This window comes from Pteropus medius, unplaced genomic scaffold, assembly GCF_902729225.1.
Source record: "Pteropus medius unplaced genomic scaffold, Ma_sr-lr_union100, whole genome shotgun sequence".
NCBI lineage: Eukaryota > Metazoa > Chordata > Mammalia > Chiroptera > Pteropodidae > Pteropus > Pteropus medius.
In genome coordinates, this window is record NW_024349796.1 from 1,259,510 (window position 1) to 1,276,107 (window position 16,598).

Here is a 16,598-nt window from a genome sequence, read left to right on the forward strand (position 1 = left end):
GGATGGTTCATTTTATATTCCAGATCTGACAAAGTTCCCAAAGACATCACTTGTGACCTCATTGTAGGATGCGACGGAGCCCATTCAACTGTCAGAACTCACCTCATGAAGAAACCCCGCTTTGATTACAGTCAGCAATACATCCCTCACGGCTACGTGGAATTGACTATCCCACCCAAGAATGGGGAGGTAAGTCCTTTTCCTCTCTTGTCCCCTTTCCACGTGCAGCTCCCTCCCCGATACCAGTGTAGAAGCAGGTTCTACCACAGTTGTTCTCGGTTGCATGCCTTGGTCAGTTTTGAGGTTTGCCATAGGACTTAATAATTAATGAATTGTGGGTACAGGTATTCATATAATAATATGTATATATATATATATCACTATGATATCACCATATAATAATATCGCTCTTCTTTACCCTTTGATATACTTTCATGGGTAGTAAAGAAGAGAGGAATTATAGCTACCTAACTGAAAATACACAAGAAATTTGTCTTATGTAATAATATCATGTTTCTATTCTCTCTTGGGAGAAAAAAAAATGAATTGGGAATCAATTCTGTAAACTGAAAACCCAGAGTTCTTATACTCATGATTAAATCAATAATTATTGAATAAAGTGAACAGCAAGTAGTTGCAAGGAGATTTCCCTTGAATTTTTCCCATTCTCTGCTTCCTGCATTAAACCATGTACAGGTAGAGGCAAATATGTGGTATGTATATTTTATATTTGTCATAAGCAAATAAATGTAGGAAGTTATGAAGAAAAATTAAAATACCAACAGAAGGAATAAGAATCTTATAAGTAAAGGCAAGTAAATAGCATTAGTTAAATACTGGATTTGCATATAAAACATTAATTTTTTCAGGTACCAATTTAACCTATTCATTTGAAATTTAGATATCTAGAAAATAGCCAAACTGGGGTAGTGGTATTATATGCCAGTTATATACCAAACTGTACCCACCAGTCAGATCCATATTTTGACATTTTATTATCTTCCTATTTTTTCTTCCTAGTTAAAAACATATTTACTAATTCTTCAATGCTGATTTTATGATTTTCAGGTTGGTCTTATTCTTATGGACCAGGATCTGATAATTCTGAATTAGAGTATTAGGGTCTGTTGAAAAATTGTCCCAGACTTGAGTAGAATCATGCCTCCTAATGTAGATTTAAGTTAGCCATTTATTTTCTAGATATTCACATTTAATAGTAATGATCAGTGATTTACAAAAAATCTCCACAGTTTTCACATAGCAATGTGACCCAGACATAGGACTATTTTGATATGGTCCAAAAACAATTCAATAAAAATTACTTTCCCTTCCTTCCTCCCTCCCTTTCTTCCTTCGTTCCTGTTGTTTTAATGTTAACAGATACTTTTGCTCTATCTCTGATGATTGGAGTGGGAGTGAGAGATTGGGTGAATGATGAGACTGGGTAAATAGAGAGGGCTGCTTTTGGCAAATGGAAGGTAGACACATCTCCAGGCTGTCTTTGCACAGCAAGCAAACTATTTTTGCTTAGACATTATGTTCGGAGAGCTTGTAATGAGAAAACCAGTGGTGATTACTATGAGGCTGACCCTGGGACTGCTGTTGGATAAGGGTATCTGTTGAGAGCATGAGTTGGTAATAAAAAAGTTGAAAATTTAAAGGTTTGTTTTATAGGGTCATGAAATATGTTCTTGCCATCATGTTTGCTATATCACACTATAATCTATGCCAATGGTGAGAGGTATATATTATCTTCCAAATAGTTTTTAATCAGCAGTTTCAGCTTTTACAGTTGCGATGAACGGTAAACTGGTTGGCTGTCATTTATTCGTTCTTTCTATTTTGAGGTTGTGGAAGTGGTCAGAAGATAGCAAGAGGGAAAAGCAAGGAGGACATTCGCCTCCCTCAGGCTGGTCTCTTCACTACCCATCTAAAACCCTGCTTCTTTACGCCCCCCCAGCGGGCTCAGCAGGTTCACTCTTACCCAGAAGCCACTGTCCTTCACTTAGTTGATCTACGAATCCCTTGTTTTAACCACTCCAGCCCCACAGATTTCTTCCCTTCCCAGTTCTTATTTCCTGTACTTCTAATTTGGCACCAAATCTCTTATCATCTCTCTACCACTTGAATTGTTGCTGATGGGAAGTTATTTGGCTTTCTAAATGGATACAATTCACCTATTCAACGACACTGTAAGGTCTTTAGGGTCAAAGAGTTATGCAATTATTTATTACTTTGTGCTGGGCTTCCATTGAGACCCTGGGGATAAAAAAAAAAAGCCAGGAATGCTTCTTCTCCTAAGACAAAAAAATCAACTAGAACAGAGGTGAAATGTAAATTAGTTGGGAGACTGTGCTTTTGTGTGCTTTCCTTACTATGTAAGATATGTACACAGACAGGTGCTTTCTCTAACCATTTTGTTAAAAAGTAATACAAACTAAAGGTTGAAAAGTTTATATTTTGTAATATGTCAGAAACTCTCAGATTTTAAGGCCTAATTCATTTCTACCTGAGCATCAAGCAATTACTCCAGGCCATTGGTATCAGGAGAGGTCACCAGGTATATCAGATTCCCTTTGTAGAAACGGGTGACAGAGAAACCAGGTGATTACTAAGAGGTCAGGACCCTGGGACTGCTGTTGGATTAAGCATGGCATCTGTTGAGGCACAGGTAATAAAAAAGAAAATTTAGTAGTGTTTATTTATAGGGTTTTAAAGAGAAGTGTTCTACACATCATGTTTGGTTATAATACACCATAATCTATGCCATAATAGTGAGATGGTATAGAGCATATCTTCAAATAGTTTGTAAATTTGCAATTTGTTTTGCTCCATGAAATTTAGAGTATTAGATCTTACCACCATAAAAAAATAAGTCCCCAAATACAGAAAACAAAAGCATGAAAATATTACACATACACAAAATAAAATACATTTATAGTCACAAAATGTATATTTTATATAAGTATATATATACACACACACAAGTATGTCTGTGAGTGTGTATGTGTGTGTACAAGGAAATAAAGAGGAGAGAACATCACGTTATAGCATGTTCTCGAATTCTGAATTATACCTGGTGTCAAAAACCCACCAAAGGCTGAGTTTTTTATAAAGACAGAACTCAAAATGTTTTCTAAGACTACTTCAACTTTGTGTAGCAATAGATGTGCATATCACCATGCATACGATAGTGATTTAAATTGCCATGGAAACAGGTATAATAAGTAGAGTCAGCTTTATAGATGTGCTGCATTAACATACTAATCAAACATGTATATATGTTTTGTTTTTTTTTTTCCTGCAGTATGCCATGGAACCTAATTATCTGCACATTTGGCCTAGAAATGACTTTATGATGATCGCACTTCCTAACATGGTAGTATAGAATTTCTTATCGACCATAATTTTGCGTCTGTAATTAATGTTGTTCATTATTTACGTTTGTACTTTGTGTGTGTGTGTGTGTGTGTGTGTGTATCTAATTAATCTCATCATTGTTTAGTCTATTTAGTGATCACATCCTTGAAACTTTGGGATTACTGTGGAAAAACTTGAAGTAATTCCCATCATTGACTTTGAAAGAGATTTAACATACATGATGGCTAAGGGGGGGTTATGTGTGATGGTGCCTGACTGTCTTCCCCGCCAAGACAGGGTAGGAAAAAATGTCCCAAAATAAAGCCAATGAGATTTAGATTATCTATTAGGAAGTACTTTCAGCCATTAAGGTTTATAGAACATTAGAATATACATTATCAAAAAAGAATATGTAGCTGTTCTTTCATTAGAACTTAGAGACTTTTTTGATATATAAATATATAAAATATATGTTACTATTATTATTGTCATTGTTTATTATTATTATTATTATTATTATTATCATTATATAGATGTAGTTATCTATTTCTCTGGTTGGTCTTTTTCTTTCATTTTCTCTCTCTTGTTACCAGTTCTGGGGTACAATGCCTATTAATACTGTCATAAAAGGAATAATAGAGAATAAAGGGAGAAGAAATTACATCCAACCCACCCATTTGTAATCTAAGGAGCGTAGCATTTGCTTGGTGAAAATGTCTGGGATTCACAGTGTAGACATTATCCCAACAACTGAGAAGCTGGGGCATAGCCCTGGGATGGGACTGGGCAGAGCTTGTCCTTGGGATGGGGGAAAACACCAGGGCGCCTCTCCCGTCTTCTTGGACATCCCTCCGAGGTGGCCCCCGGCCGCAGCGGGAACCCTGTGATCTAGGGCCCACCTGTGTGCCAGCATCACCTGTTACGCTCGCCCACACTGTTCTTCCTCTACTCACAGAACAAATCTTTCACGTGCACTTTGTTCATGCCCTTTGAAGAGTTCGAAAAACTTCTGACGAGAAGCAATGTGCTGGATTTCTTCCACAAATACTTTCCAGATTCCATTCCTCTAATCGGAGAGTAAGTGTCCAGAGGTACAACTGTGCCCTTTGCTCCCTCGGTTTGAGTTATTCGAAATTCACATAAAGGTATAAGTTTTATTTCAGTCTTGCCTCAGTGTGACCAGTTGTGCGGTAACCTAGACAGGAAGACGATATTGGCAAAAATCTAAGGGGATGCTGTGCTGTGAGCGGGAAGCTGAACAACCGCAGGCCATAGTCAGTTTCTCTGGGCGAGACGACTGTCCAATGTCTGTAGGCCTTTCTATGTCCTGTTCAGGTTCCTGGTGGATATGCAAATCTGTGGCACAGCAAGTACAGTCAGTGCAACAAGTCTCAGATCCACCGCTTACTAGCTGTAGAAGCTTCTCCTACATTTCCTCCCCTCCAGAAAAATGGCAATAATAATCCTACCTGCCCCAAAGGATTATTGTGAAGACTAAAGGACATCATGCCTATGAATCATTCAGCACAGGGCCTGGCACATAGAAGGTTCCCCAGATCGATAGCTGATTGTATTAGTTGTCTTCTTCATGACCCACGGCTCCTCTGGCCCGTGTCAGAATCGCTCTCCGTGAGGGCCTTGTCGTCTGTTCTCATTCAGTGCCCCTGCGCCCACTGTCTCTTCCTCTTGGATTCCAGCTCACTTTCTACCTCCAATGATATCTTCATAGAGGCAGCAAGATGCTACGGAAAGACCGAGATATTAATGCTGCTTCTGCCCCATCCGTCTTTGAATCTCAGAATTTTCATCCTTAAAATAAGCATCAAGAAACCTACATTTTGGGGCACTTGTAAATATTAAATGAGCTAACAATGTAAAAGGGAGAGGCCAGAGCCAGCCAATAGCAAGTGTTTGAAAAACGGTCAGTTTTCATTCTTTCCTGCAGATTGATTCAGTCTGCATTGATCTCTCCTTTTCTGAACACCAGTTTAGCCCTCATGTTCCACAGCTGTTCCTTGCCTCTCCAACAGTATTTAAGATCCTTGAGGGTGTGTACTGTTTCTCTCCAGAAAACCTCTGTAGATGTTTGACAAACACTAGCTTGATTACAATTGTCCACTTCCAAATACATATAAATTCACATTAATTTTAATTTTAGTTTGTTGTGGTTTAGTCAAATACATGGCAGCATCTCAATTTTTCCATGAAAACCTAAAACACACCAACAAAGTTGGAAATTGTATAGCTCGTGTGCATGATAATGAAATTTTTATGTCATATAATGCAGACATATTTCAAGTTATTGAAATGCAGTCAAACATGGTTTTCCTTTCTTTTTTCTTTTCTTTCTTTCTTTTTTTTTCTTTTTCTTTTCTTTTTTTTTTTTTTTTTTTTTTTTATGTGATTAATGTTGTTGTAAACCAAGAAGGTAATTAGAACAATCTAATTTTGGGACTAGAAGACACTCCAGTTTCTCCTGTTCCTGTTTTCTTCCTGACATCCTCGTGTTTTTGTTCAATAAAGTCCTATGGTAATAAAGTCAGTAAATGTAAAAGAATAGTGTGGTATTTAATACCCAATTTAGCATCTTTACGTTCTGATTATTTTCCTCTAAAGGCAAGCCCTGGCACAAGATTTCTTCCTATTGCCTCCGCAGCCCATGATATCTGTAAAGTGCTCTTCTTTTCACTTTAAATCACACTGTGTGCTGATGGGAGACGCAGCTCATGCTATAGTGCCCTTTTTTGGGCAAGGAATGAACGCGGTAAGTTCTTTTTCTCTAGGTAAGTCCCTGAATTTTTCTGGGTCGGTCGCAACTAAAAAATCTTAAATATAAAACATGTTGAAAACTCTCTTCACATAATCTCTGAGAAAACAATCAATTCAACGATCATCAGCTGTTTAATGAGATTGGTCCCTAATTACAGTCAAATCTTGGATAACTTGATCCAGTATTTTAATGTGGAGAGAAGCAGAAAGTGAAAGACAGTTTTCTGTGCAGTCAAAAAATGCATTGAGAGCTTGAAATGTGGAAATGACTATCGGCAATTCAAGACTTAAGTTTTAAAATATTTTTTCTAGAAATTATTCATAAGTACATAAATGTTAGGCTCAAAAAAAGAAAACGATCCCAAATTGTGTTTTATTTTTCTTCACTTTTATTTTCCAAAAGAAAGGAAAACACAATTGACATTGTTAAATAAAATTATGAAACAGATTAGATGTTGAATACTGCTGCCTTCATGAAAACTTTACTGTTCTGGCTAGAAATATATTTCAGATAAGAAATAGAGTTCAAACATTGTGTTTGTATTTGATAACCAGTGGCTTTATAATCATAGTTTTCTTTTGTTTTTGATTGTTAGGCTATGTCCCAAGAATATATAGATTGCGAATCTAATCAATTGTATTTTCCACAAAGCAGTGGTAAACATTTTGTTTTATGAAAACATAAGAACGCACCAATTGTAGCTTAGTAGATAAGGGCCTGCCCAGGTTCTAGTATCAGAAGGCCAGAGTTCAAATCCTGACTCCAGGATTTGTTATAATATGTTCTTACACAACTAACTTATCTTTACTTCTTTATCTGTAAAATTGGGATTTTACATGAATTAATTAAGTATTTTAAAATGTTATTATCTCAGCCCTTGATGGGTATCTCTCATCCCTAAATTCCTATTGAATTAATAGTCTATATAATTGACAAGTATTTGCTTCAGATGTAATCTTTATAACTGATGTAAAAATTATTTTATTTTTTAACTTTTACATGTTTTTATACTGTCTCTAAAACTACGGCATGAATTTCTAGAAAGCAGGTTACATAGCTTTTGATTTTCTTCTTTTCCACTGCATTTAGCATAGTACCTTACTAATTTTGTGGCATTCTTGATATTGGAAATTTGCTTTAATCTTATAAGAGTTCTAGCCTGTCATTAAATTTCTTTAAATATGAATATTAAAGACCTGAATAGTTTGAATATAATTCTAATACTCATGCTAGAATATTATAATTTTTCTGGCTCCTTGAAGAAGCAATGAAATCCATCAAAATTATAAGAGTAATTTAAAATTTTGATCACATTCCAAATCATTAAAATTAATATATATGTGTGTATGTATGTGTGTGTGTGTATATGTGTGTATATATATATATTATATATATAATATAATATATATTTACTATATACATAATGTAATAAATATAATATATTTATATATACATATATAATATATATAATATATATAATATTATATATTATATATTATATATGTATATTATATAATATATATATGTCTATATATATAAAATATATATATATTTATATATATGAATTGGGCAAAGAGAAAATCATCAAGCATGCAGTTGGTAGTCTTTTGTGGTTAATAATTCATTGTCTCCCAGTTGTATTCAGATTGAAGGTATACATCCTATGAATTATACCCACCAATGGAAGGGCTGTTCAAGATTGATAAGAAGCTTCTATTATTTCTAGTTCATTTCTTCTCATTTTTTCTTACTTCAGGGCTTTGAAGACTGCTTGGTATTTGATGAGTTAATGGATAAATTCAATAATGACCTTAGTAAGTAAAATTTCTCAAATGGACATGGACTAGCCCTGCTGATTAATTATTGACCATATTTCAGGATTATCAATGTTTCTGTTAAGATCCTCTACCTCTGTTTTCTCCTATATCAGACAAAGAGCCCCAGAGAGGGAAACATAGTTTCTTTCAAGGTTTGTACATGGAGGTCTATGCAGTGGGCCACACAAAGATGAAAGTTCCGAGGCGAGAGATACACGCTTTTCTCTCCCTGCAACCTGAGTATCACCCTCCCTGCATCCCTCCGCCATGCCCACAGAAACACTGGTAGATGTGCCAGGGCTTCCTCGCTCTCTGCCTTATCAAAGATTGCATTTGATACATCCACTTGCCTTTGATTCAAATTAATTCGGCCAATATGTTAATTTTACAAATATTGAAGTTTAAAATTTTTATATGTCATTTTGAAATTATATTAAATTAAATGTATGCAATTTTCATCTGTAAAAGAAATTGCAAACACTAGCCTAAGAACTAGATAGCTTTTACAACTCCTTGGCATCACATGTTCTCAAAGGCTACCTCTGAATTTAAATCTGCTTTAGAAAACTGGCTCTAAACCTCCACCCAGATCTTTAAATCTCAAGGTTTTTGTTTTTTCCATCTATAAAGTAGGGATAATAACACCAATTCAGGGAGTTGTTGTGAAGAGTAAATAAAATAATTTGGCTGAAGCTTTGTTTTTCAATGCCTGGCCCAAAGTCAGTTCATAGTAGGTGTTTGTGATAGTATCGTAGGAAACCATTGGACACTGTAGTGTTCTGTAAATCAGAAAATATTATAGGTTCTGAGGCAAATTGCTTCTGGCTTTCTTCCTTTCTTTCCCAGTCATATCACTCAGATGCTCGAGGTCCAGAGGCATTTGTTTCCTCTCTTCTTAGCCCTCATGTGATTGGTTTCATGTGATAATGATGTTGGAGGTGGATGGACGGTTCACATATCAGAATATACTGTCAATATTGGTTTTGGTTACTAGGGAGCAAAGATAAAATAGTAATAATATGACAGTAATAATCATAACTAATATCACTGAATATTTCATAAGTGTTGGGTATCTTGCTGATTTTTTTAAGTGCGTTATCTCATTTGGTCCTCATGGAATACATGAGGCATAGGTACTGTTCTTGTCTCTATTTTACAAATGAGGAAATTTAATCTTAGAGAAGAGTAAGGAACGGGCCACAGTTGTATATCTAGGAAGTGGTGAAGCCGGGACTTGTACCAAGGTTCTCTGACTTTAGAAATGGCTTCCTTAATAATGAGAGTTGTTTGGCCATGTGGAAGTTATATTAGTTAGTAATTAATTTATTGGATATTTATTCACTATTTACCATATGCCGGCTTAAAATCTCAAACATGAATGTAACATGGGGCCTGACTCCGGGAGATCACAGAATCATGGGGGAGCTGTTGTTTAAGCTAATAAGGTATCTTAGGTGCAGCGAAAAAACCGTGCAGGGGGGAGCATGGGAGAATACGAAGGGGAATAGCAAATTCTAGGCGGGACTACAGGAGAGCCATTCACAGTCATTTATACGAACTGTTTTCCATTTGTGAAATGAGGAAAATCATGATTGACTAATCAACCAGTATATAGTATACTGATTTTACCATGTTTTACTTAATCACAGTAGGAAACACCTATGTGTTATTGCTCAGTATTCACAGATTGTTGGTCATCCAGACTGGTTATCTACAGTTTTGAAAAGTTAGAGAGATTATTTAACTTTACCTGTGTAGAGTACAGCACATTTTTATAGACTGTTTTTGGAAAAGATGTATTATTTAACTTGGCTTTTAGGTATATGTCTTCCTGAATTCTCAAGAGTTAGAATTCCAGATGACCATGCAATTTCAGAACTATCCATGTACAACTACATAGAGGTGAGTGAGAAGGTTTGGCTCTATGTCAACTGATCATTTACTGGTATTCTAATGAACATTCTTTTAAAAAATCTTTCTTTGTTCTAGCCGTATTTCGTGCATGCTGCAAAGAATGGTACTAAAAGGACACACGCATACACACATGCACACACATACACAGTGATCTTTACACACAGGTGGATTGTGACTATGTAGACAGTGACAATGACCCATACACATCATCTCCATCGACATTTCAATGACATGTAGTAGGTAATAAAGATGACAAAATGCCTGATTTCAATCTCTGATAATTCACAGGCTCAAGTCTTATATGTTTAGTAGAGTTAATAATACACCATTTTAATGAAAATATAACTTTGATATGTGTTAACGTATTTGGAAAATCTAAGAAATGTTAAATGGCGTTTCTGCTCTTAACATTATAAGCTGAAATCTTAGAGTAGCATTGAATATCCTTTGAGGCATTATGCAATGAAAAATATATGTAATACTGAAGATATTCATGGTTAGATTAATAATCTGAAGGAAAACACAATTCAATTTTGAGTCAGTCATATGAAAAGTTCACAATAAATGGTTGTGGTTTTAGTTTTAAAATAATCAAATAAAAAATTTACAAGATAAATTTAAAGAAGAGAGTGTAGCTGTTTTTTCATCTCTTCTGAAGACAGAAAGTACTAAAGTGGAGTTCAACTTAAACAGAATGGTTTTATATGTGGCGCAGGAAGTTCTATAAGATACCAAAAAGCTCACCGATGCATCTTCCTTGTGTCTTTAAAAACAAGACAGCTAAACCCAATATTTGTCCTAAATATGGAATAGATCAAGACAAACATAGTTTTCAGCAGATCCCTTCTTGCCATAAAAAATATTCCAAATGAACCAGGAAGCAACAGAAATTAGTCAAATATTTGGGCTCATAGAGTACCCGCAGTTCTAGCCGAACAAAACTTTTGATGCAGTTGAGTTCCTTTATTGACCCCTGAGCAAAATAGAGTTCTCCAGCATGTTTTCATAATTGCTCTACCTTTTCAAGGTAATGTCTTATACTATTGACATTTACTAAAAGGGACTGGGAATGAGATTTTATTTGACTATTTTGTGTCCAGCTTTGTGCTGAATAAAAATAAAGAGCATTTGTAAGTTGTAGTAAAGAAATAAAGGTACTTTTTTCAAAGCATCCTTTAAAACTCTTACATTATTGCAGATGCGAGCACATGTCAACTCACCATTGTTCCTCTTCCAAAAGAATATAGAGAGATTGCTTCATGCTATTATGCCATCTACCTTCATCCCTCTCTATACCATGGTAAGGTCTGAATTTAAGGCATTTCTTTATTTTAATCTTCTGTTTAGCCACTAAAAAATACACAGAATACTCTTTAAACTTTCTTACAGGTCTCGTTTTCCAGAATAAGATACCATGAGGCACTGCTGCAATGGTATTGGCAAAAAAAGGTTAGGACAGACTAAACTTTTTTTAAATCTTATGTGTTTAATCACAGTGTAATGGTTATGTCTACTTCAGACAAGTACAGAAATGATGTAATGATACAAAATATTTGTCTTCCAAATAAAATACGTCCTGGGTACGCAGAAGGTAGAGTGCCTAATGAGGAAAACTACAAAGAAAGGGCAAAAAGAGACAGTGAGAGCTTTTGAAGAAAAAAATATTCAAATAAAAAAATCGACGCTAATATTTCTAAACTTTTTACTTTATTTTAGCAATGTGACTTTTTGACTTTTATTTAGCAATTTACTTTTGCTTCATGTAATACTCTTGATTTAATTTGTAAAACTACAAACCATATTGAATCACTTATGAAGTAGAATCTAATTCCAGTGTAATGCTATATCGACTGGGGTCAGTCGACTCAGAGATGCCGTTAAATAAACATTCAGATCCCTGATCCTCCCCTTTGGAAATTTTACAACTTAATTCATTCAACGAATAGTTTCTTTCAGTTTGCAGAGCCTAAGCTGAGCCTGGTGAGGAACCACAAGTACTTCCCACCGTTCACATAGTTCGGAGACTAGTAGGGGAGATGGACGATTGCAGGGGAGAGGCATAAGCTGCTCTGGGTAGAGAGCGGGACGGGCCGGGAAGCCTGTAGGCTGAGGAAACCTCTCACATGTCCAGAGTTGGAATGGCAGGTATTTCAGCGGTGCCAGAAGGCAGCCCATATATATGAGGATGGCTAGAGGTAGAGTTGGAATGGTATGCAGGGTCTTAAACACTGTTTTTTGTTTGTTTGTTTTTTTAAGTGATTGACATCTAACATTATATTAGTTTTAGATGTATAACATAATAATTCAATATTTGTGTATATTTGCAAAATGATCCCCATAGTAAGTCAAGTTAACATCTATCATGATACATAGTTATAAAATTACTTTTTTCTTCTGATGAGAACTTTTAAGATCTACTCTGTTTTTAACTTTCAAATACACAACACAGTGTTATTAACTATGCTCACCAGGCTGTACATTACACCGCAGGACTCATTGATTTCATAACTGGAAGTTTGTACTTTTTGATTCCCTTCATATGTTTTGCCCACCCCACCACCTGCCTCTGGCAATCCCTAATCTGTCCTCTGTAATTGTAAGTTTGGGGTTTGTTTATTTGTTTGTTTGTTTATGTTCCACATATACGTGAGATTATTCAGTATTTGCCTTTCTCTGTCTTATTTCACTTAGAATAAAGCCCTCAAGTTCCATCCATGTCTTGCAGATAGCAGGCTTTCCCTCTTTTTATGGCTGAATAATATTCAGTGTGTGTGTGTGTGTGTGTAAAGCGTGTGTGTGTGTGTGTGTGTCTTTATACATTTTCTGTATTCATTGTCCATTGATGGACACTTAGGTGATTTTTCTTTTTTTTTTTTGGAAATGACACCAAAAGTGAAAGCAAACAAAGCAAGACTACATCTAAATGGAGAACTTCTGCACAGCAAAGTATAAACTATCAACAATATGAAAAGACAACCTACCAAATGGGAAAAAATATTTGTAAATCATATAACTGATAAGGGTTTGATAGTCAAAATATATAAAGAACTCATACAACCCAAATAAACAAATAAACAATCCAATTAAAAATTGGGCAGAGAATCTGAAACACATTTTCCCAAAGGAAACACGGAAGCCCAATGGGCACATGAAAAAGTGCTCAACATCATTCATCATCAGGGAAATGCAAATCAAAACCACAGTGAGTTACCACTGCACACACGTTAAAATGGTTAATACAAACATAGTCAATATTAGCTTGAGGGAAACAGGGAGATGAAGGAGGCTAATGAACTCAGATGCAGATTTTAGAATGATTGCTTTGTGGAGAATGAATTGGGAGGAATCAAAATTTAATCACTCAAAGATGAATAAAATAAGGTCTCTCCCCTCAAGGAGCCAAAGTCTAACAGGGGAAATAGAAAATGACAGGTAGTTAGAAAGCAGGACAGTAAGTGCAGTGACAGAGGCCAGGATATTATGGCAGTGGACCTAACCCAGACTAGAATGGGCCATGTGTTGTTGACATACGTGGGTAGTAAAGACACTGTGTTCAAACTCTTCGAGTGTATGTGTCTTCTGAGTCACAGGGGCCACGGGGCCCATCATGCTTCTCAGGGACAAGTTATTTGTGGCTTTGACACAGTGATTATTTGTGGATTTGACACAGTGATCTTCTGGATTATTTGTGGCTTTGACACAGTGATCTTCTAAGACAGAGTTCAGAGTTCTTTTTCTAAATGGTGAGTTGTTTATTTTTTAATGGCTGTACAAAGGTTGACTGTTAAGAATCCCTTATACAGAACATGTGGATTCAGGTGTTTCTGAAAAGAAAAGGAGAGAGAAAACAAGGAGGGAACTCCAAATTGTTGACCGTATGAGCTGTTACAAGACTACCTAGTGGTATGACATGAAATTGCTGTTTCAAGTTACAGAACACAGAGAAAAATGTGTACTTTTTGATTATTTAAGAATGAGGTCTATTTCAAGATGTTAATCTTTACACAAATAACATGAGAGTTCTTGCTGTCTTAACAGGTGGTAAAAAAAGGATTATTTTTCTTTGGAACACTGATAGCCATCGGTAGTACCTACCTACTTAAACGCTCCATGCCACCGAGACCCCTGGACTACTTGAGAAGACCATGGGACTGGGTCGCTAACTTCCAGAACACAGGACGTGCTTCCCTGCAAACCCCTTGGAGTCACTAGAACAAACCCTCAAAGTCATTAGCTGGGGATAAAAAGGTCCTTAAAGTAGAAAATATACTTGATTTTTCTGCAACCAAAACTAAGGATCACAATAATGTTTCACATCATAATATTTATTTCACTAATGGAAGACATTTGTCAGCTTATACTTAAATTGAACGTAGAATTATTCTGTGTGTTCACTGTAATTATTTTAAAAAAAAAAAAAAGCCCACCACTTTAAGTCGCAACACACAGCTTCCCCACAGCACAACCCTTAAGTCGGGTCCTTTAAAGTGATACCTCTTTCACTTAAAAAGTAAGGTTACCCTAGAGGCCTCGAGAAAAACTGACAACTTTTCCTTTAAAAGAAAACATAATAGAGGTCACGGTAGGATTGACACAACCCTGGGACTAAATAATACAATTTGCCTAACATGTTAACTTCACTTTTCATCACCTGGGTGGAACTTATACAGGCAGAGGGTTCAAACTCACTTGATAAAACTGGAAGTGTAAATGAAGAATTTGGTGGCTTTCTAGAGAGTTCGAAATGAATCAATTTTATTTCCTAGTCTTAAAATGCCAGTATTACCTTCTGAAGATAAAGAAAAGGTTATTAACACCATACTAAGTGAAGTGCAGGAAGGTTTGTATTTCTAAATTAAATATCTACATATATGAGAGTAAAAAGGAAACAAAGGGAGATAATTATTGTGAAAATATGAAGCCAAATTTTATTCTACTTCCAACAATTCGAAGCAATTTACTAACTTATACTTGAACTATATGCTGTGGCAGAACCGGAAATGAACTTGATTTTTAAACGTTCACTTAGTGAAAATGTTCTCTTTGGTTTCTCCTTCAATAGGCTGACTGAATCATTTAGAAGTCTTTCAAACATGATTAATTATGAAGATGCAACCGTAGTAGGACAGTTATCTAAGAAATAAAAACTAGATGACACAATGAAATGATTTACTGTTTTTCCATATTGTCAAAGAAATCCTTGAATTCTAGTCTAAACAATGACTCCTGGAAAATGACCTCTACACTTACACTGACTAGTAATTATCTAGTGTACTGATCAAAGAGTAATAAAGACTAAATAATACATTTTATGCATACAGTTCTACACTTACTTTTATCCCCCTTCCAATGTAGGTCCAATATTTTGTTGGAACTCCTTAACTAAATCCTGAATCCTTGGCAAAATTGTGGGAAATTATTAAAAGGAGAGGATAATTCTGCCATGTTCATGTTTGAAATGATATAGACGGAGATATCCATCTGCCATCCACACGGTTAGCATGTATGTCTTCTACCAATGTATGATTGCCTATACACCATGATTACTTGAAACTCACCATCCTGTTTTCTTTGCCATGTTCCTATTTGATAGTATCTTCTAGAGCTTGCTGAGCAGGACATTTGTCTGAAGCTCCTCTTTATCATACTAACATATAGCAATAGTCTTGTGTTTCAGAAAGTTAGGGGGTTGATTTTCTTTCTCATCCTAGAATCGTCTATGATCAATTTGATTGGTCAAACATTAGATGGGATGAGTAGAACCCAACATTAAAGAAAATTTAAGATTTTCTAGCTATTTCACACCTGTGTATAAGACAAAGTTATCTTTACAGCTACTTATATTTGAGAAAAATGTATTATGTGCCTTGGAAAATACAGTCATTTAAAAAATATATTTGAAATGAAAATTTCTAACATGTTAGAAATTGATGGTGCCAGATACCCATCATGTGCCATGAGTGGTCTTTCACTGTGTAAAGCACCCAATGAATCATAATAAATCGACTTGCTCAATTGCTTCCAGAGGCTTGAGAACATAATGGGCAATTGGGATTCCCTGCTGGGTCACAAAAGTTGTTGATATTACACAGAATGGGGATTTCTAAGTAGTCCTTATAACACCTAAACGTGGCGTTCAGTTTAAGTACCTTTCTTTCATTACCATTATTTATTCTTATAAAGGTCGCACTTGGATCCCATCAGCCTTAGACCCATTGATTTTGTCACTGTCATCAACCGATAGTGATTCATCACTGGTAATGACAAAAATGATGGAGGAAGAGTTAAAAGTCACTTTTTTCTTGGGCCTGTCCCCGTCTTTCTGTGACATCACAATGGGTCTGATCTGCATTTCACTCCCACCTGCTGGTAGGTCCGTAGCAGGCCTCCGGCACCTCAGCGGTCGGAAACATAGGAGCTGTAAAACGAATCTTCGAAACTGGGCAGAGAGAAAAATAAAGTTGAATAGTAAGAAAAGTTTGGCCCTTAATCTGGATTAATATTCAAGAAAATTAGTTACATTTAACTGGGGTTGCGCTCTTCTATTTATTGGCCGATGGGGGTGTGGGATTAGGTGGTAATACTCAGATCTACGCAAGTAACCCTAGAGGTTTGTCTCTTATTTATTAGCGACCATGTAAGACATTAACTAGACTACGTGAGACTATCTCAATACTTTATAATCTCTGTAGATTCAAGTTTCGTGCACCTTCTCTGAAGGCAGCTAGATCTGTTTC

General features: G+C 35.8%; 2 protein-coding genes across 4 annotated transcripts in view; one reads left to right on the plus strand and one right to left on the minus strand.

Annotated features, from left to right (window-relative positions):
• Window positions 1–14,303, plus strand: part of KMO (kynurenine 3-monooxygenase) — a 41,210-nt gene extending 26,907 nt beyond the window's left edge. The window contains 10 exon segments of the mRNA XM_039883204.1: window positions 24–189; window positions 3,308–3,379; window positions 4,316–4,437; window positions 5,977–6,124; window positions 7,887–7,944; window positions 9,767–9,849; window positions 11,060–11,161; window positions 11,251–11,310; window positions 13,900–14,037; window positions 14,040–14,303. Of these exon segments, the coding sequence (XP_039739138.1) occupies window positions 24–189; window positions 3,308–3,379; window positions 4,316–4,437; window positions 5,977–6,124; window positions 7,887–7,944; window positions 9,767–9,849; window positions 11,060–11,161; window positions 11,251–11,310; window positions 13,900–14,037; window positions 14,040–14,105 (1,015 nt within the window). The 3' untranslated portion in view covers window positions 14,106–14,303.
• A 460-nt stretch (window positions 14,304–14,763) lies between these two features.
• Window positions 14,764–16,598, minus strand: part of OPN3 (opsin 3) — a 47,441-nt gene continuing 45,606 nt past the window's right edge. For all 3 annotated transcript variants that reach the window (XM_039883205.1, XM_039883207.1, XM_039883206.1), the window contains one exon: window positions 14,764–16,300. In XM_039883205.1, coding sequence (XP_039739139.1) covers window positions 16,037–16,300 — 264 coding nt within the window. In that variant the 3' untranslated portion in view covers window positions 14,764–16,036. The remainder of the gene's footprint in view (window positions 16,301–16,598) is intronic.